This window comes from Lissotriton vulgaris, chromosome 10 (genome assembly GCF_964263255.1).
Source record: "Lissotriton vulgaris chromosome 10, aLisVul1.2, whole genome shotgun sequence".
Taxonomy (NCBI): domain Eukaryota; kingdom Metazoa; phylum Chordata; class Amphibia; order Caudata; family Salamandridae; genus Lissotriton; species Lissotriton vulgaris.
The window spans coordinates 878496723-878519034 of record NC_141698.1 but is presented as its reverse complement, the minus strand read 5'-3'; the positions used below and the strand labels follow the sequence as shown (position 1 = coordinate 878519034).

Here is a 22312-nt window from a genome sequence, read left to right as displayed (position 1 = left end):
AACAATGAGGCAAATATCCCTTTAATTCCTTTAAAAAAAATTAAATAAAGCAGGAACCTAGGATACGCAGTTATCACTATTGCTATATGGTGATTTGACATGGTTGCTTAAAATCAGCCAAAGTCTGCCATCCGAGTGGGCAAAACTGTGTACTTTGAATCAGTTTGTTTTAATGGGATACTTAAAATTTTTAAAAAAGGATCTTACTCACTAAAGCCGCAGCTATACGTCTAGTTTATATGCGACAATGTCTGGTTGTTTATGAGCTTAGTTTGCATACCATGCCTTCCGTAAAGGAGGTCTTTAGCAAACCATGAATCTTTGTAGCGTTCCTTACAGAATTGTAGTACCTGGCAGTGTCCTGAATTTTCTATTTCATGCTGGGTTTCATTTTTTTTATTCCTAAGCGTTAATTAGCTTGTTTTACTGTTGCTGTAGGACATCTGTAAGCATGCAGTGAAAACTTTTCAGTTACTCCATAAACATTCTGCTATGCTGCGATTAGATTATCAGCTTTGCAAAGTTCCTGTAGAAAGTTTGTTTGGTCATGTTAATTCTAATTAGGTTCATCTGTCCCTTTATATACGTTATGTTTTTCAGACTTATGAGTCTGAAGTAGGGGAAGCAGGATGGATCTGGAAATCTAAATATCTGATAAAGACTACTAGCCGCAGATTCCTTTCAGGTAGAATTATCCCCAGGCGCGAGACTGGATCCGGAAACTTTCCTGCCACAGCATCCCCGCACGCCGGGGAGACATCACTCGACTCCGCCCAGGCGTCGTCACGTACATGACATCAGCGAGGTCACCTAAGAACCGCCCCGGCGCGCCTACGTCAGTTTTTTCCTTTTCCGCATGCAACGCGGATCCGGTCCTTGCCACAGGCCTGTTATGGGCCCTTTTTTTTCTCAATTTCTTTTGGTGGAACAGTTTGCGAATGCCTGCGGGCTTAAAAACTTGTACGTTTTGTGGGCGTCTTATGTTGGCGACGGACTTGCACCTCATTTGTATGTGGTGTTTGGGGGAGCGCCGCATGAAACATCTCTCTCGGCGCGTCTCTCCAGGTCGACGTCCTCCCCTCGGTCTTCTTCGGCGGACGGCTTCAGGTACAGTTGTGGTCGTCATCCTTGCCCCTCTCCAATGTCCCGTGAGCGTCGCTCCCTGGTGGGTAAATGTTGCAGTTTGTCCCCGGGGGCTGGTTTCCGGCCTGCTGGGCGCGTGGACTCTCCGCGGGTGATGCTTGCCCGCATGTCGTCCTATCCACTGCTTCCCGGTGTTGGGGCGTTGAGAGTCCAAATGGAGACATATGCAGCGGCTTGGCAGGCCTCACTGGCGTCTCCCTCTCCTTTCCCTCCTGGGGCATCGGCGGACACCTCGCCTCGCGCAGGGCCCTCTGCCGAGCCGCCTATGGCTCCGGCCCCGGTGCCGACTGGTTCGGTTCCAAGCTTGGAGGATGTGGTGCTGTTTGGGTGCGGCTCCTCTGGGGCACCTCCTTCAGGCCACAGTGTCTCTGCCTCGCCGCAAACTCCTGCGGGAGTCCCTGTGGTGTCCCGGGAGGTCGCTGGGGCTCGGGTCCCATCCCCGAGCCCCACTTGGTCCTTTGACAAGGTGGTCCAGTCTAAGGCCGAGGTGATGCCGCTATGGCCCCAGCAGCAGCTGGACCGTTTAGAGCCACAAGGGTCGGTGCACCCTCCTTGTCCTGCTCTGGGTTGTGGCTGGGTGCGTACCCCTTGCCCCTCTCCGGACCCCTCTCTTCCCTCCCCACAGGCGGCTGCCTTGATGGAGGGCAAGTCAGAGATTAAATCGTCCCTGGCACCGCCTCATGGGTTGCTGTGCGCTCTACGCCTTATTCTGGGCCGTGGCTGCCGGAGGGCTTCATGCCACTCCCTAAGACCGTCTCGTTCCTCCGCGCAGGTGGCTACCTCAACGGGAGTCAGGTCGGTGCCGGACTGGCACCACCCCGGGGCCGGTGCGACTCCAGCTTCGCTCAGGTCTCCGATGCGGGGTGACTTGGAGGAATCTTGTCCGGTGACGCCAAATGGTGCTGACAGGCTGCGGACTCTACGGCTCCGCGCAGGGGTCGTACCGTGGATTTGTCTTAGGTCGCTCCTTCTTCTCCGGGGGCGGCCTGTATTTTGGTGTCTTCCTCCCCTGAGACTGGTCGCGGTGTGTTGTCTTTTTCACCGGTGGCAGAGGGCATCAGGTCCCTCATTCTTTGGCTCCTTTTGACTTTCAGGTCTGGCCCTTGCCCCTTGGCCTAGGGGACGGTCGCCTTAGTTTGCAGCAGTCGCCCACGGAGGGGCTGCTTTCCCCACCGCGGGGCCCTAGGGAGGCAGGTGCCACCTTCGCTCATGCAGTCTCCACGGCTATTGGGATCCTGCGTATGGGTGACCCGGTGGCTCACTTCTTGGCGGACCATCTATTGGAGGTCCTCCTCCAGGGCTCTGGTGGGAGGGAAAGCTTGCTTCCCTTTGAAGGTTCCCTCCTTTCTTCCTTGACGGGTGCTTGGAGGCGTCCTGCATCAGTGGACCCGGTGCCTCAACATCTTCTGCACCGCCATTTCCCGGCACCGCGTGACCGGCATGCCTTTCCCTCCATCCCTCTGCCTCCAGTCCCCTTGTGTGGACTGCTTTTCCCTCCTTGCCACTGCTGTTGACTTCGCCATCCCCTGAGGCTCGCTGGCTGGACTCTTGGGGGCGCAACATGTTCGCCTCGACCAGCGCTGCCCAGCGGACTCTGAACACCTTGTGTGTGCTGGCTCGGGCCTCCTCCTGTTTGTGATATTCAGCTGAGTCTCTTGGATCTACAGCGTCCCAGGAGGGTGGTCAGGTGGACTTAAGGCATCATGCGTTGGATGGTCAGGATCTTGCGGCGTTTATTCTCTGCTCCGCTCTGGACATCTCAGAGGTGCTAGGCCGGGCCATGGCTTCCTCGGTCGCTTTCCGTTGCCATGCTTGGCTTCAGGACGGAGTTTTTCCTGAGAATATTCGGGAGCCACTCATCGACCTTCCATTTGATTGCAGCCTGTTGTTCCATGCCCCGGCCGACTCCGCCATCCAGAGGCTCTTGGCAGGGCTCCGTTCTCCTCCGTCTTATCCTTCTCCTCCGCCCCCTACTCCGGGATTCCTGAGTCGGGTTGATTCTGGGCCTTCTTAGGCCTGTTGTTCTGGCTGTGGAGTGTGTTTCTGTCCATTTGCGTCCTTCCATGGGACATTGGCATTGTTGGCTGCTGGACGGCCCTTTTGTTGATTGTGTGTTGGACTTGTTGCGGAGACTTGGCCCTGTGATTAGGCCTTCTGCTTGCTTGGGCTGCTTGTCAAGCCTTTCGCTGGGTGTTTTTTCCCCGTGGCTCTTTTGTTTTTCCTCTGCTGCTGAAGTTCTTCCAAAGAGGGTTCATATATTTTGGGACTTATCGTACCCTAGGTGGGGTAGTGGTAGCGGTCATATGGCTTGCGCTCTGCTGGAGGGTTCTAGTCCCCTTCAGGTGCCTGTTCTCCATGGCTTTGTGTAGGTTGCTTTTGCTCCTTGAGGTCGTGTGCGTGGCCACTCGTAGTGGTGTGCCCGGGCATCTCCCCTCCCTGCTCCTGCCCTGAGGTCTGGGATGATCCTATGTTCTCACTTGCCAGACGCTGCCTACTCTGCCTTCCTGGGCCTCAGGCTATTCTTCTTGCTTCTGGCGGCTTTGACTGCCTCCGCTCTTCTGGCTGGCAGGTTGTTCTCCACCTGGAGTGGGTTCGCCTTCTTTTCCCTCGCTTCCTTGGGCTTCTTCTTCCTCTCTTGGCATTCGGTGGAAGCTGTGTTGCCTTGTGGGGTGGTGGGAGGCTTCGGCCTCTCCGCCCTTGCCCTTGGTTCATCTTCAGCTTTCTTCTCCCTCCTACATCCTTTTGGTGTCGGTGGGGGGTCTTCTTGGGGGCAGGGAAGTGAGGGGGAGGGGGGTTCCCTTGCCTGGCAGAGTCGAGGTTCTACCTGGTCCACATATCTGGTTCCCTGTGGGGCCCTCTGTTCTGTATTGGCTGGTGGGGTCCTTTCGCAGACCCTCCTTCTCAGGGGGTATTGCTAGGGTATCTATTGTACGTGAAAGGAATCTGCGGCTAGTAGTCTCTATCAGATGTACGAGCTACTTACCTTCGGTAACGATGTATCTGGTAGATACAATTCTAGCCGCAGATTCCTTCATGGCCCACCCTTCCTTCCTTATTCTGCGAGGACCCTTAGGTTGGTCTTCGGTACTCGCATCCCGGTGGGGGGCTGGATCTCCTGTGAGTACCTTCTTTGTTCTTGAAGGGTGGCTCCGTCTGGGGGCTGTTCATTCCTCCTTGGTTCTTGGAGGATGGGGTCCCGGTGTTTCAGTGCCCTGCTGCTCTGGCTACTCCAGGTTTTGGGGGGATTGCCTTCTATCCCTGTCCTCCCACCCCTCCCTTCATTCCATTGCTATCCTCTTCTTCAGGGTCATTTGGCCATGTGTTGCACTTGTCCCTTGTGGGTGGTTGCTCTTTCTGTTGGGGTGGTTTGGAAGTTTGTTGTCCCTGTCTGTGTTGGGACTGGTCCCCTTCCTTGCTCAGGATGGGGGTGGAGGGTTCCTACGTGTACCATGCCCTTATGCAGGTTCCTTGCCTCTGGGGCACAGGGGAGGGAGGCTGTCTATGTGTTGGCAGGGTGGTTGCGCAGGGCTCTGCGTTTTTCTTCTTCTTTCCCTGCCTTGCGTTCTACGGTGTAACACTACTGTGGGTGGTGTTGTTAGTCACCGTTTCTTTCCAAATTTTCTGCTTTTCGCACACTGTTCCCATGCTTCCACAGTTTATCTGGTGGTTCCGCTTTGTGGTGCCGAAAGTTCTCTGAAGAAAACTGACGTAGGCGCGCCGGGGCGGGTCTTATGTGACCTCGCTGACATCACATACACGGACGACGCCTGGGCGGAGTCGCGAGGTGTCGCCCCACGCCCGGCGCGCAGGGATGCTGTGGCAGAAAAGTTTCCGGATCCAGTCTCGCGCCTGGGGATAATTCTATGTGAAAGGAATCTGCGGCTACAATAGTCTCTACCAGATACATAGTTACCATAGGTAAGTAACTCGTACAAATAACTAATCCCACTTTTTCCATTTGAACCCATCCCTGTTCCCTTATCAGTGTGCTTTAGGTGTTTACTGAGAAAAGAATTGGGGTTTGGGGATGGTTTGACGCTGAGTGTAGTAACAGCTGGGACCCACCTACCCCGACACTAAGTGTTGCAGCAGTGAGTAAACTACATAGAAGGTCAAAAGGATTTATCAAAGTACCCGAAGTCATCATCCTTGCTGAAACTCAATGTGACAATAAAGAGGGAAAAACAAAACCTGTGAAGATGAAGAGAGACTGTGGCTTGCTCCTTCCCTTTGACTATGTCTCATGCAGATATGAAGCTTTGTTCTCTAGGTTTGAAAAACATCAATTCATCAGTGCTGCAAAACCCTAAAACAAACTTTAAGAATTAATTTTTAAATCACAAAATGAAAAAAAATTCTGTGGAAAGTGTGGGGTCTTTTTTAAGATTCAGATTTTCCAGCAGTGAAATAGAGATCTTAGTAACGGAAACTAGATGAAGGAAAGTTGCAAAATGAGAGAGAGACTGTGACTGTGCTTAATCTGTTTCTGGATAATGAACCAAGCTAAGTACATTGTAAAAGATATTTGGTCACAATCCTGAAGAGGAATTCCCCAGGGGAAGTTTGTTTTTCCCTATTTGAAGTGTTAGCCCTACATGATCTTTTGCCTGAAGACTGTCTCATTCTGCAACTATAATACAGTTATTGGGCAGGTACCAATGATTATTTATAAGCCTAACTGCAATCATCACTTCATTGAACGTTAAAGGTCACCTCGACAAATGATCGAGGGCCGTTCATTATTTAAGAATGCATTAGCCACACAATTCTCTTTAATAGGTGATACATTTTTAAAACTAAAGATTCCAAGTAATTTATTAGGGAAACGTTGACACATGAAATATTCACAACCACACCAAATGTGTACCCAAAACACCAGAAGGTTATATCTATATTTTGATTGGGGCAGGGGGGAACTTTACAGTATTTGGGTAAGTGTTTATGGCCAAAGTAGAATTAATTGAAACTTCCTTTAAAAAATAAAATGTTGTACTTCCGCACTACCATCTTATGTTTTCTTAAGCAGACAACACAACAATCATTTTTTCTATGTCATTTTCAAAGGGGTACAATCCTGGTTCCCTGAACCTCGGTCTAAGATAAGTTGCTTCCTGGATGGAAAGTAACTTTCTTAAACTCAACTGTGATAAACCTGAGGTTATGGTTTTAGGCAGGACTCCACAGCCCAGGGGTCTACAACATTGGTCTGAGTCTTTGGAGGTTCTTCCAACTCTATCCCCCAAAGTAAAAAGCTTGGGATTATGGCTGGATGAAACTATGTATTCGTTCCCAAGTGGCCATAGTGGCCTCCACCTGTTTTGCCGTGATGAAGTGGGTGAGGAAGATTATTTGGATCATTCCTCAATCATCACGAAGAACACTGATTCAGGCTCTGAAAAGCTCACAAGTGGATTACGGTAACATTCTCAATCCTGGGAATTGACAAGGCCTGTATCCGTCGTCTGCAGGCTATGCAGAATTTAACTGCAAAACTCCTTTTTTGGCTTCTGAAGTATGCCCTGGCTTCTCCTATTCTTCGCAAACTGCACAGGCTTCCATTTAAAGAGAGTGCAATTTAAAACTGTTTCATTTTTAAATCTAGAACTAGACTTGGCACTCACTCTTTATGTAGAAGATCTGGTCTCTTCCTATTAGCCCAGTGGTAGGCTGGGATCTGAAAATCACAGCATGCCTAGAATTTGCCTGTCACGCACAAGTGGTCACTCCTTCGCATACCTGGGTCTTAATCTTAAAACACTGTAAATCTGTGCTGCTATTTCGCAAGCACCTTAAAACTTGGTTATTTCAATCTTTCAGTTAGACACTTGTACCTATACTCAGCGCCTGGAAACCTGTTGGGTAGCCTTGTGGTCTATAAGTGGAAATAATAATAGTATTAACATATCTCAAACAAATGTGATTCTAGAGCACTTCATTCTTACAAATGGTTTAATAAACCCACCTCATGAGAGTGGGTTTGGCTATATAAATTGACTGAACCAGCTGTCGATGTCTCTGCTGATAGATGTGTGTAAAATAGTAATTTAGATTACTCCTAAATCATTTCCTGTGTCAGGAAAACAAACATGTCTATACACTAGTGCAAACAAATATCTTTTTTTTTGTTGGTTTTTTTTACAGGGGGGCATTGGTAAAGCCTTGGCTTTTCACAGAAATTAAGGAGCAACGCCATTGGGATATTTCTTCTAAAGAAAGGTTGGACACCCTCCAGGATTTCACCAACTTTGGCCTGGAACATTGGGGTTCAGATACTCAAGGAGTGGAGAAAACCAGAAGGTTCATGCTAGAATGGCTTTCCTTTTTATGCAGGTAATCCGTGCATTTTTCTCTTGTGTACAATCATCTTTTATAATCATACTTTTCCATTGTTGAGGTTGACCGGTCACAGAAAAGCGAACTGAAGGGATCAAGCAATGATCAATTCTCATGCCTTTTGTGCGATGTGAAATATGTAAATAACATAGCAGTATAATTTGCAAGTTCAATGTTGCTTGTGAGACCATTATAAATAAAGCATTGCCTTTTTTGTGTTTGCCTTGTTCAGATGAAGTGGTGATAAAACAATGCGGCTAGGTCACTTATTCTATAAACAAGTTATCCAGTGAAATACCGAGCCTGGCTATTCATGTGGTTGCTATATTGTTTTTTTTTTTTTTAAAAACAATCTAGCATAATCTCGTTTCCACAGACTCATGGAATGTCCTGTTCCAGTTAAGGAACTGTAAATGTTCTTGTAGGGGATTTTCATTTATAGTCATAAGCGATGGATAGCCCCGCTCAAATGCGGGGACCCGGAGGAGTTGTTTTAAATATATTTTCGTAAGTGTAGATTTTCGCCTTTCTTCATGAAGGGCTGCAAAGACACTTAAGAGAAAGATACGTTATGCAGGCTATTTAACAAAGGTTACAATGGCCAGATTCTTCATCAGGAAGAGAAGAAAAATGCCCGGTTAAAGTCTTTGAGGTTAATTTGACAAATAAAATAAATACCCCGCACAAACCATTTTTTATTATAGAGATGGAGAGCAGGACTGTGAGCCTCATAGTCTGTCATTATATGTCTAAAAATGAAACAGGGCCTTTAAGAACCTAGATACCACCAGTATCCCATCATGCCCAGCAGGTGACAGTTATTTCAGTTCTTTTTTCTGCCTCCTGCTGACAGGATCCTGGAGCATTAAGCTCGACCAAAATTTGGTTTATTTCTGTAAAATTCTTAACTGAATCTTGCTGTTTACAATTTTCACTCAATGCCAACTCTTTTTGAAAAGTGTCCAAAGAGTGGTAGAAAGAAGGCAAAGACTGATCAACATGAGGTGTGTATAATCTGCCTGCCAGAGGGCTTTGTGCTTGAGTCACTGCAGCAACTTTTTGAGACTCACCCTGAGAGACTGTGAGAAGATTTGCCTTAATGAAACAGAAAAGCAAAGAAGACTACAGACACAATCTGAATATGAAACCTCAGGACCTGGAAAGGGTCAGGCCTCAATCAGGCTTCTGAGGGCATGGCAGGATGAAAAGGCACAACAGCGACATTGTCTTGGTCGACGTCGAGAACATCAACGTCGGGCAGAGGTATGGACCCAGCCTGTTAGCAGTCTATCCAAGGTATGACGTCGAGCAAGCACCAAAGATCAGCATCGAGGCTAGGTCTATCAACGTCATCCATTTCTTCGCAGACCCATAGATCTCGCTCGACGTCGAGGACTCTGCCGAGGCACTGGTGTAGATCGATGTGGAGGCACAGGCAAAGGTTGATGTCGAGGCGTCGTTGATGCTCACCGTCGACTAGAGGTCGACATAGAGGCATTGACGTTCATCGACTTTGAAAACTCTTTCCACTTCATCAAGGCTATAGAAGGCTAAAAAAAGAGAAGCTGAATCTACACCGCACTATATTTTGGGTATTCGAGAATATATTCTCCATCTTCAGGGGTTCTCCGATCTTCTCCTCCAACTCCGCCATCGCCTTCTCCACCACAAGTTCTAACTTCACCTCTACCGCTGCCTTTACCGCAGGCGCCAGTCACATCAAGAAGATCGCTTTCCAGATTGCGACATCATTTTAGGCGCCATTGTCCTAGCTCACAGTGCATGTTTACTTCTTTTAGGCGCTCCTACCATTATCAACATTATCATCATCACTCATGCTCTCAGGCAAGATCCTCTACTTCTACTGGACATTATTCGCCAACACTGTCTGACTTTCCATCTCCACGTATTTCACCGGTGGATGATGCCACCATGTTACAAGAAGTCCTTGAGAGAGGAGCAACAAAACTCCATATACCTATGCCGACTCCAACACCAACGACATTGGTCATTTTCGAGACTCAGCAATATAGATCAGCCTCTAGTACAAGCTCTCCTTGAACCAGATATGGATGTTTCTAACACCAGCCTTGGTTAAGACAACACCATCCAGGCTCCACAGAAATACCGCCCTCTGGAGCTGGATCCAGCTTTCCTTCACACAGATCCTACAGCAGACTTTGTGATTGTCATGGCGGCAAAGAAACAACACGCCACTATCCCCCACTTCTATGGTTCCTCCTGATAGGAATAGTCAGAAGTTGGACTGAGTGGGCCAAGAAGTGTGCAGCAAATTAGCAACCTCCATTAAAGCAGCCAGCACCACTGCCCTACTAGACAGATATGACATGGTGCTGTGGGAATCCATGAACCAGTTTGCTAAACATCTCCGTAGAGGAAAGACTTCATGGAAATCCTGAACAAGGGATTGATGGTCTCAAATCAGGTCATTAGTGCTGCAGCAGACTCCTCCTTATTAGCAGCTCATGAGTACAGCCTTGGCATCGCTCTTCGAAGAAACTTCTAGCTTTACCTAACATCCTTGAAGCCAGAATCACAGCACATAATTTTGATTCTGCCATTCTGAGGAACCTCTCTATTTGAGGCTCATACAGATGAAACAATGGCATGGATAAAGACAGAAATGGACACTCTCAAGGCAGTCAGTTTAGAGAGACCTAGGGATCAAAGGAAATCTTAAAAGCTATATCAATGCTGCTACCATTCCCAGAGAGGTCAAACCTCTCCGTGGTATCAGGGCTGCCAGCAAAGCGATGTGCAGCAGCACCACCAACGTCCAAATCAATCGTACCAATGCTGGCAGCCTAGAGTTAGGTCTACCCAACAGACTGTTCATGGGGGCAAACAGCAGCCTGGATCAAAGCCCTGAATTATTGCTTCCCCTATTCTATTTCCCACTCTGGTGGGTGGGAAGCACGCAATATTACCTGGCAGAGTGGCAAAACACAACGCAAGATGCCTGGGTATTGAGTATTGTCACAATGGATAGTATCTGCGTTTCATCAGTCTTCTACCGTCTATACCTCCAAAGCCATCCAGTTACCAACTCCCACTGTTATGAGCGGTCAACATCTTTTTACAAAAGCTGGCGGTGGAACTGGTCCCTTGCCAACAACGAGGAACAGGCATCTATTTCAGGTACTTTCTCATCAAGAAGAAAGACTAGAACAAATTCAGACCCATTCTCTACCTCAAAACCGCTAACAAGTTGATTAGGAGAGAAAAGTTTCAGATGCTGGCATTACTCCAAACCTACAAGGACAGAATTAAACACGTGCAGTCGTCCTTTTTTGAGAAAAAAATCAGAGGCAGCCTCTAAGCCCAAGGAAATTTACCACATAGCAAAAACCCTCCTGCAACTCTCAGAAAAACCTCGAGACCCCTTGAATGCCCAAACCCACTGTAACAATCTGGCAGATTTCTTTTTTCATAAAATCAAAGCAATCCTTCCTTCTCCCATCCTGTGACTCCATTCCAGGCACCCCTCAACCCAGAGCACCAGCCTTTAGCCACTCTCAACCATTTCCCTCTCCTAGATCCTTCTAAACTTGAATCTATCATGCATCAGGTAAAATCTGGCTCCCCTAATGACCCAGCACCACCTTGCACCTTACTACCAGTCACTATCCATATTCTACCTACCATCCTGGAACTACTTAATGCCTCTTTATCCTCTGGCATCGTTCCACCCCCATGGAAACGAGCCATGGTTAAAGCCCTCCAAAAAAAACCTAATCTGGAATTGAACAACCCCACCAACTATCATCCCATTTCCCTGTTGCCTTGGCTTAGTAAAATCCTGGAAAAACATGCCAACACAGTGTTAACAGAGTTCCTGGAAGCCAACAATCTCTTAGACTCCACTCAGAAGGGGTTCCGCCCCCTACATGGGACTGAAACCACCTTGATCGCATTGACGGAGGAGGCCAGCAGAGTTTTAGATCAGGGAGGCTCTGCAGCCATCATCCTCCTTCGACACTGTGAGCCATAACATCCTACTGCACCGACTTAGCAGTAAGGGAATATCAGGGATGGCAATCACCTGGCTCAGGTCCTCCTCTTCAATCTCTCCTTCCAGGTTTTTGAGGGTGACTTTATCTCCCCTAGCAAGCCCCTTGACTGCGGGGTGCCGCAGGGCTCCTCCCTGAGCCCTACATTATTAAGTCTATACATGAGCCCCCTGGCCGAAATCGACCGCCCTTTTGGAGTGAAAATTGTCACTTATGCGGACGACACACAGCTAGTGGTGGCTCTCTACCCCCCGCAAGCCACACCCAACTGTCTGAAAAACTGCCTGGAAGCAGTCGCTGAGTGGATGACATCTTCCTGCCTCAAAATGAATGGGGACAAAACGGAGCTCATGCTCCTTGGCAGTCCCATTTATAGCACTATCAACCCATTCTGTCACCCCTGCCTCGGACCTGCCCCTGTGCATAAAGACACAATCAAAAGCCTGGGCATCTGGCTGGACAAATCCCTTAATTTCAACTACCACGCAGCCAAACTCTCAGCCATTTGCTTTGGGCTGCTAAGGCTTTTGCGAAAAATTCTTCCTCTACTGCCTTTTCATGCTAGACAGATAATGGTCCAGGGTCTGATCCTCTCTCGTCTGGACTTTGGGAATGCCCTCTACTTAGGCTCATCCCAGACGACCTTAAGCAAGCTACAGATCATCCAAAACTGTGCAGCCAGAACACTCTTCCAGATCTCCTGCCGAGTCCCGGTCAAACCCAGACTGAAGGACCTCCACTGGCTACCAGTGAGGGAAAGGGTCGAATTCAAAGCAATGTGCATTGCTCACCGAGCCTTCTGGAGAACAGGCGCCACCATTAATCAATTTTTGATAAAAGCCTATCACCCAAACAGACAGCTCCGATCCGGATCCTCTTTTCTGGCCGTAACACTGAGGTTCAAGAGAGCAAGATGTGGAGGCCGCTCGTTCTCCCTCAACTCGGCCAGACTCTGGAACTCCCTCCCCATCCAACTCAGATCAGAGCCTAAACTACTCCCCTTCCGTGAACTCCTAAAAACCCTGCTTTTTAACAAACCAGAATAGCCTGAATTGTTGTGTACTAAGCATTATGTCTGCAGCGCTAGGACGCCTGAGGGTAACTATTGCGCTATAGAAATGCTCTTTTCATTTCATTCCCAATTACACCAGGGGGATTGGCTCTGTTCCATTGACCTACAAGACGCATACTTTCTTATACCAATCGCCAGAAAGCATAGAAAGTTCTTGAGCTTCGTAGTGTAGCAGGACCATTATCAATAATAAGTCCTCCCATTTGGTCTGAATTCAACAACCAGGATGTTCCCCAAGTGCAGGGCAGTAGTGGCTGCCCATCGCCGGAGAAACCAGATATTCTCCTACCCATTGCTAGAAGATTGACGAATCAAGGCGTCCACATCTCAGAAAGCTCAGCTTCCTTACAGTTGGACTTGGGATCTCCTACAGAGACTAAGACTTCAAATCAACCAAAGCAAATCTCTTTCAGTCCCAGTTCAAGCTTTGCACTATCTGGGAGCCTTCATCGACACAATTAGGGCAAAAGTGTGTCCTTTGGAGGAGAACGCTTATTGATACTTGGGCAATGTCAGGCTCTCATGAAAGCTTCCCATCTCACATTGAGAACAGTATCTCAGTCCACCGGCTGTTCACATCTTTCTCATGATGAATGCCAGTCTCCATATGAGACCTTTTCAGTAATGTCTTGAAGACAAGTGGGACCAACTGACAGACAGTTGGGAAGACAGGATACAATTAGCCCTCCATGCAAAGCTGTCCCTCAAATGGTGGTGCTATCAATCCATTCTCCTCCAAGGTACTCCTAATGTACTCTATTTCATCAGGAAATTCCATCCCAAACCATAGTAATGGATGCATCACTACTGGGATTGGGGCCCCATATGGATGCCCTCCCAAATTCAGGGAAAATTGTTAGCGAGGGAATCGACGTACATTTCCATCTCCTCGAGCTGCACGCGGTTCATCTGGCGCCGAAAGAGTTTTATCTGTCATTCACATTCCACTCCCTGCTTGATCAAGCAGACAATACCACAACCATCTACTACCTCTGCAAACAGGGCGGGACAATGTCCAGGCCCTTGTCACACAAGTCCTAGACAATCTAGAAGTGGCTTCTAGTCGGGGGCCTTACGATCACAGCAACGCACCTGCCAGGTGTCCAAAATGCTCGGCCAGACTCACTCGGCAGACTCCTGCAAGAAAACCACAAGTGGGTCTTAAACGACGGTGTCATACAAAACACTTTTCAACGGTGGGAACTCCGGCCATTTACTTGTTCGCCACGGCAGAAAACAGCAAATGCCAAAGCTTCACCGCAGTTCTTCCAGCCAGGGACTCTCTGGAATGCCTTATGGATTAACGGGTCCGGCATATTTCTCTGCGCTTTCCCGACGATTATCCTGATCCCGGCGGTCCTCATCAAGTTGTCTCAGTCCTCAACGAAGACGATCCTCGTTGGGAGTGGCCACGTCAGTGGTGGTTCACGGACCTCTTGACAGAGGTCCTGCAGCCTGTTGTTCCCAGCTTGGAACCCTTGCTGCCTTTCAATAAGGCCTTGAGAGGCATTATTCTGGGCATCTGGTCCAAGCACAGCACAGGAGCTCCTGTTAACAGAACGATTGCCCGCCGGCATCGCCTGCACCAGGCGACCCAGTATTTTTCATCGCCCACCTCCCAAAGCTTGATGGTTCAAGCTTCCACTTCCCGTGGCACGTTCCCTTCCGCACCCCCGTACAGGGAATCTAAGAGACTGGAAAACTATGGGAAGAAAATTCCGCCAGTCTAGCATTGTGGTCAGTGAATACTACATAACGTTTGGGCCATTATTCCCATTTGATAAGGGACACGGTTGCACAGATGCTGCCCAAAGTCTTGGAGGAGGACCGAATTCTACTCTTCCAAGTCATTTCAGACAGGACAGATGCAGCGAACTTTGCCGTCCGATGTGGCTTGAGCACTACATACTTGCTGGGCAGAGATTTCCACAAGGGTGGCCGTACGTCGCCATGCCTGATTGAGAACATCTGGTATCTCGGGGGATGTCCAAGCTAATCTTATAGACATGCCCTTTGATGACTCCCATCTCTTCAGGGACAAAGCAGATGCTGCACTTGAGTGTTTCAAGGAATCGCAGCCCACGGCCAAGTCCATGAGCCTCACCACTACATCCCCACCTTTGTCTGCTTTTCGCTCCTTTCATGGCTACGGAAGGGGCTACCAACCGCACCAACCCTATTCCAGCCAGAGGAAGTTCAAAAACCTCTGCAGGGCCGTGGACACGGATCACCTCGACCACGACGGTCGAGAGGCCAGAAGTCGAGCCAAGCCACGATCCCCTCCTCCACCGCAAAACCCCCCTAGTCCAATTACCCAGGATTATTTGCAACCAGTGGCGAGACATCACCTCGGACGGGTGGGTGTTGCAAATAGTCCAAAGGGGCTACTCCCTCCCCTTCAAGACTACCCCTCCATCTATATCTTGGCCAAGGGAGCTAAAGAGAGGGTTGCCGGGCCAGAAATATGCTGTGGTTGTTCTTGCTATTTTCCAGTCCCAAAGAAGGACGGAGGCCTTCGTCCTATCCTTGACCTCCGAGCCCTCAATTACTTCCTCAAAAAGGAGACGTTCAAGATCCTCACCCTTGCTCAGGTTAGGTCTGCCCTGGACCCGGGAGACTGGATGGTAGCGCTGCACTTGCAGGATGCCTATTTTCATATCCTCGTCCTGCTTCCCATCGTCGCTACCTAAGGTTTACGGTGGGCCCTAGCACTTTGTTTGCCATGCTCCCCTTCAGCCTTACCAGTGCCCCTCGAGTGTTCAAAAAGGTGATAGGGGTGTTCGCAGCCAATCTGCAGAGATCAGGGGTTCCAGTCTTCCCCCTAGCTTGACAACTGGTTATTAAAGGCGGACTAGTCCCAAGCAGTTGTCTCCCAGCTCCAGACTACAGCGAACCTCCTGCATATGTTGGGGTTCTCTATCAACGTGCCAATGCCACACCTGACTACCTCTCAGACGGTCCTTTTTATTGGGGCTGGACACGGTGCAGTTTCGGCCCTATCCTCCCAAACCGTGACTCCAATATCTTCAGGCTATGATACTGATGTTTCAGCCTTTATCCTGGATATCGGTGACAATGACTGAGGCTGTGGACCTTAAGGACTCCTTCATCGTGCTGGTGGACCCTGTAAGTTGGTGCATGCGGGCTCTGCTGTGGACCCTGAAGTTCTAGTGGGCACAGCATCGAGGAAATCTCACTGACCTGGTTCAGATATCAGAAGGCACTGCGAAAGACCTGCAGTGGTGTCTGACAAGCCGTGATTGGGTCAGAGCTAGACACTCTCTCCGTTCCTCTCTCAGAACTCACAGTAGTGACTAATGCTTCTCTTCCGGGATGGGGCAGCTAACTGGGGGAGAGGGAGATCAGAGGACTCTGGTATCCGGTGGCAGCCAAGCTCCGTATCTACCTATTGGGGCTTTGTGGGAGTCGATTGGCGCTGAAAGCCTTCTTTTCATCCTTCAAGGGAAGGCTAGTGCAAGTGTTCGCGGACAACAATACTGCCATGTGGTACTGCAACAAACAGGGCGACATGAGGTCGTGGACTCTGTCATAGACTTGGCTGGAACAACAGGGCCGGTTCTCTAAACGCTAGAGCAGACAAACTCAGACAAACTGGATTAGGCATGGAGAATTTGTTATCACAAGCTTCTGGCTATGTGCACCGATTCTCTGATCAGGCTGCCCCTTCGGAAGGCTCTTATGTCTCAGCAGCAGGGAAGGGTCCTTCACCCAAACCTGTCCACTTTCCGCCTCCTTGCGTGGTGCTTGAGCAGTGACAATTGACAGCTTTTGACTTTCCTCCTGAAATCTGCAAAGTTATTGTGGCGTCCCTCCACAAAATCAATATACGCCTGCCAATGGAATAAATTTTGTAAATAGTGTACAGAACGGTCTATTGACCCCTCATTTGCCTTTGTGGCAAATAGTCTCTTGTTTGTCCTTTCCTTGGCCCAGCAGCGCTCTGCTTTGTGCACTTTAAAGGGCTACCTTTCAGTCCTCTACTTTTCTTTAGCTGCCAGATCAGCCTTCACTTTTTAAGTCTCCTATGGTGCATAGGTTTTTGAAGGGATTAACCCACTTGTTTCCCGATTTCTTATGCCACCATGGGACCTTAATTTGGTCTTTACTTTCTTGATGTGCATACCATTTGAGCCGCTGCACAACTGCCCTCTATGGTTGTTCACTATCAAAACTGCCTTTTTGGTGGCAAATACCTCTGCCAGGATGGTGAGAGAACTGCAGGCACTGTCATCACAGCCTCCTTACCTGACAGTCTTTCTGGACGAAGTGGTGCAAAGACCTAGGGCTTCTTTTTTGCCCAAGGTTGTAACTCCCCTCCATCTTGGACAGTCCGTTACTCTGCTCACTTTCATTGCACTTCCACACCCTTCCAAAGAAGAGGAGCGTCCCCACCGTCTGGACCCAAAAAGAGCATTATCAGTCTACCTTGATCGCACTAAAGAGTACCTGGTGGATGACAAACTCTTTGTAGGGTGCCTGGGAGCAAAGAAGGGCAATGCTTTCCAAAGGAGAGCCTTTTCATGCTAGGTTATCCTCTGTGTCAAGTATGTTATGCTTTAGCAAAGAAACAGCCTCCTGAAGGCCTTGGGGTCCATTCCACCAATGCGAAGGCAGCCACTGCGGCCCTCCAGCATGGGGTTCCTATAGCTGATATATGCCTAGCGGCCAAATGGGCATTTCTGCACATGTTCACCAGACACTATTCCTGAATACTCCCGTTAGCAGGGAGGACCTGTTTGGCTGCTCTGTCTTACAGGATTTCTTGTTTTAAAGCTTTTCTGCAGTCTCTCCTCCTGGAAAGGTATTGCTTGGGTTTCTGTTCAAAGGTGAAGAATCTGCAGCAGATGTCTCTATCAGGTGGGCATGGTACTTACCTTTGTTAACGCCTTATCTGGTAGAGGCATGATCTAGCCGCAGATTCCTTACCTACCCACCCATCCTCCCCACACTGCAGAATTGTTTTTAGTCTCAGGGCTGGTCCCCTTCAGGGCCCTAGCTTCTTTTTTAACACACCATGGTCAGTCACATCATGGCTCCGCACTTCTGGTGTTTAAAATTGTGAAAAGTACTGATGTCGAGGCACCATAGTGCCGTTTATATTGACGATGCGGATGTCACGAAGAACACATAGTCACGTGAAGTTGAGTGACGCCACCCGATGGCGCACATGGGTACTGCTAAGAAAAATCTTCCAGATCCAGCCTGACACCTGGAGGTTCAAAGGTAAGGAATCTGCGGCTAGATCATATCTCTATCAGAAAAGACGTTAACTAAAACAAGTAACTTGTCCGTTGGGTGCTACCAACTGGATGAAATTTTTATGGGCCTCCTTCTCTTTTTTAAGAGGGATTGCCCCCGTATCAACAGAGGGCAGTTAGACATGCCCAAACACTGAAAGCATTATGCTCCCAATGTAGTGAGTTTTGGGATATAGGTATCCATGCTGTGTGGTAGTAAAAACAAATCTCTCCATGCTGGGCGATACCACCAAGAGCTTTTTTATGTGACATATTTACAATTTCCACTGAAAGCATGCTACTAAGGGCATCATTCCTTTTAAAAGTCCATCGCAATTTGGGATGCACTAGGAAAGCTTGGTAAATTTCATAACCTCTTTACAAACGTCCCACATGCATAGGTCGGTCTGGTGGCTACACAATCAGTATATCCTGTTTCAATGAGTATGTTCCCTTTCTCCTACATAATTATTTTGTCCATCAACAATAAAACTGAATCTCTTGGCCTTTAGGGAGAAATGTTCTCAGGACCAGGGATTGTTAACTAGCACTACATCTGCCTTTACTATAGCATATCTAATTTACAGAACTTTTGTTTAACTATATTGTTGACAATATTGTTGTTTTTCCATTTAGATATATTCCAGTTGGTTTGTTGGAACATGTACCTCAAAAAATCAATGAAAGACCACCCTACTACATGGGCAGAGACTATTTGGAGACTTTAATGGCTAGCCAAAATGTGAATGATTGGATCAAAATAAGGTACACCATTTAAAAAAGCATGTTGTCTGAAATAAATGTGTACAAAATGAAGCAAGGCGCATAGACATGCAGACAGTCTTTGATAACTGGATTGATTAAAGATATAACATATATATCTCCCAAGTCCAATCTTTGTGCAGAGAACCGGACAGCAGCACTCTATGGTTCTCAGTTAAATGTATTTGAACACGTCGCCAAAAACGCGTTACAGCCTGGACCACATTAGGAGAGCAGCCATCTTAGTTGCAATATATACGTGCTTAACATTCCGCATGGCACCATAGACATAGTAGAAATGTTCAACATTTGCTTTGCCCTTTCTACATTGTTTTTGTAACTTAATAAACTGATAATTGTAAATTCATTCATGAATTGAAATACAAGAGTCAGAATAAACAATGAATTTGCATAAGTAGTATAATCATTCCATATACAATCACACAACCTAAAAATAAATGCATTAGTGCTAACCAATATTTTTTTCTTTTTCACAGAAAAGATATTTACTTTTCTATTTTTCTTTTTCTTTAAAAATAACATAACACAATATATTACTTATCCAACATACAATCAGGGTTCTTAATAAAAGGTTTTCAATAGCACTTCTGATCCATACTGAACAAACCAGTAGATTTTGTAATATTCAAAATGGTCAAGTGGGAACGGTATATCCACCCAAAAAATTTGCATTTTTCAATCCAAAAGTGTCCATTCCTAATTGATTTAAAAAAAATACAGACTGATGAACGTTTTCATCAAATCTCATAGGGGATAATGCATGGAAGTTTTGGTTTCTTAAGGCAAATCAGTCCATGCGATAATCATTCAGGACTCAGGAGATGAAGACAAAGCCAAAATGGATAGTCCCCTGAAAGATCACCAACATAACTCTGAATAAGAATATATAAAAATCCTCCAAATGTAAGGCAAACAGTTTCCAAATGGGGTCCGGACAGCTGGTTCCTTATATGCATAATGAATCAGTGAGTCCTATTTATTATAAGTGACTCCTCCAAGAACAATTTCTCTGTATTAGAATTCATTCCCAGTTTGCTGGGGGAATATTGGGTTTCCCTATTTGTTTTAATATAGCCTTATATGCGGGCTATACCGGCTATTAAAGGCCCGCTGAATCGTTAAAGACATGAGCCGAAGGCGAGGGACTTTAACGAGACAGCGGGACTTTAATTGCCGGTGTAGCCCTGCTACGAAGGGCTATAAGAACATTCTGCTACTAGAGGGCAGAATGTTCTAACAAATTAAACAAAGGGTTCTCGAAGCTCGAGGGGATCTAAATCCCCTCGAGCTTCGAGAAGCCTTTGTAGAACATTGGGATGTTGCTCTGCGGGCCTTTACCGGCCCGTAGAAGCAGGGAGCACTCCATTGTCTGCAATGGAGCTTCCAACATTCCAATGTTCTAATATCAATTAGCATAGAATGGGATGAATTGCTGAGAGCGTTTGTGGCAATTGCTTATACATTTGCACTTTACAATCTCTGTATTGCACCTTTTAATTTTTGTAATAAATCTTTCTAAATGTTCTAATTCTGCCCTAAAACTCACTTAATTCTGCCTTACTTGACTGCGTTTATGATACGATGATTTGCACCTTCTCGAAATTGAGGTTTAGCCCTGTCCCCGATCCAACCGTCAGTGGGCGTGTTGTTGAGTTGTCTTTTAGGTGCACGATTTTAAAGGTACCTCACACCCACACTTTTGAAGAATGCCATATGTGGGTTGTGGTTCCTTGGAGCCAAATGATCAAGACTTCAGCTGATTCGCATTTATTGAAATAGTGGGGTTTTGGCTCCTTTTAGAATTCTGAAAGTGGCTAAAATTCGATTATCTGCTATTGACAAGGTGTCATTTTTCCAAGATAAAGGGCGCTGAATGAAACACAAAAAACACTCTTTATTCCAAGGCCATCAAAGATGTGTTGCTAATTGTTACGCCACAACTACCTAGCAATGAAGTCGATGTTTCAATTTAGGACATTGCCTGCCAACATTAAGTCTATATTCTTATGTTAAGAGTGCTTAATTCTCTTATGGACCGGTGGACGGTCTGTCTAGATCTTTTTCAGTGTGAGAGGGGGGGGGGGGGTGCAAAGGCACAAAGGGGACGCTTTTGCAGGATGTAGGTAAAATATTGGTGTTCTATAAATATATGAAACTTGAGGCGGAGAGGTCATACGGGAGACGCACATAAAAGTTATTGCTGATGTATTAGACTTGCATTTTATAACGTCGAAAACAATTGCGTCTCACTGTGACTTTTCAACACGTTTTCTTTTTCTTTTTCTGCAGTGAGATGTTGTTGGGACCCGTACCTCAAAACTTCACCTTCCTTCCTAAACATAAGGCCAACTCCTATAAATAGAACACCGCTACGTCTTTTGATTACTCTTTTAGGTGCTGCTGTGATTGTCTTTAAATAAAACGTGATTATTTTAATGGAACGTGGATTCACCCTTATTGCTGCATTGGGTCCTGTATGAAACATGTATCTTGTACTCGGTTTTTGGTGCAAAAAGGGGAAGGAGGACACTAGAAGGTTGGCAGACTTGCATGATAAAATACCTGAAAATCGGTTTGTCTTCAGTATGACCTTCTCAGAGACCTAATTGCAAACCTAATTTTGAATATTGTTGGTGCCCATGTTCTGTACCTAGATGTATGTAAGTATACTATTTATAGAATGCATACAAATTCTAGGCAAGTATCTGGAGGTTTTCTCAATGGTGCTTTTCTGTTTTGCACGTCTCTAGCTTGCAGGCTTGCAATGGCCCTCAAACATGTTCAATTTTCCATCCAAATTGGAAGTTGCGAGGTCGGTCACTGCTTTGTAAGTCGTGCAGCACATCCAGCTTATAGGTTCAAACAGAGCATGCGTATCAATGAGAGAGAGTTGCGGTTGAACTTGGTGACTCCTTGAATTTGCATTGAGGGAACCTGCAGAGGAATTAAGGTCGAAATAGTAACACCAACGGAGAGTTCAGCTGTAGTTCTGAAATGCGTTTTTGGTAAAGCTTTTTTTTTAATGTAGAAGGCTCAGCTTCTAATGCAGAAGTACTGTGGTGCTGCATAAGCATCAATGTATAGAAATTAAAAAGCTCATAAAAATTGTCTGATACTAGGTATAAAGAAGTAAAAAATAAAAATATACATTGTCAAGTAAAACATAACCTTGCAGAAATGTAAGACTGGTGATTGAAGAGAGTTTCGTGACTTATGAAAAACTGCATTGAAGGAGAGCCCTATTGAAGTTGGAAACAAGGGAATGTCACATTTTGTGATTAGGGGATATGCAATAGAAATCAGTCCTTGTTTGCAGACAGTCTGGCACCATCAGCAACCGGCACATGGACAAATAAAAATGCTGACCAAGGACAAGTATCTTTTAGGCCATTTGCAGAGGTTGTGGTAAAAAGGAAGCAAGAGAAATGAGGTCGAGCTGGTGTTAGCAGCGTGAAGCACTGCTTTCAGCGGAGCCTTTTGTTATCCACTTGCTGGGAATGTTGGACAGGGGATGGGCCCGCGCAGATCTGTCGGCGATTTAAGCGTGTGTGCGCGCACGTTCACTCACGAACCGTGCACATCTCCTGTCCCAGGTTCCCAACAAGTGGATAACACATACACACAGACACTCGCGTGCGCACACACACACGCGCCTCCCCCTCCGACACCCACACCTACACCCCACTTACCGG

General features: G+C 47.0%; 1 protein-coding gene across 1 annotated transcript in view; it reads left to right on the top strand.

Annotated features, from left to right (window-relative positions):
* DUS3L (dihydrouridine synthase 3 like) overlaps positions 1–21061 on the top strand; it is a 169718-nt gene extending 148657 nt beyond the window's left edge. Inside the window, exons 12-14 of the mRNA XM_086941835.1 lie at positions 7285–7473; positions 18474–18602; positions 20910–21061. Of these exons, the coding sequence (XP_086797961.1) occupies positions 7285–7473; positions 18474–18602; positions 20910–20982 (391 nt within the window). The 3' untranslated portion in view covers positions 20983–21061. The remainder of the gene's footprint in view (positions 1–7284; positions 7474–18473; positions 18603–20909) is intronic.
* The last annotated feature ends 1251 nt before the right edge of the window (positions 21062–22312 follow it).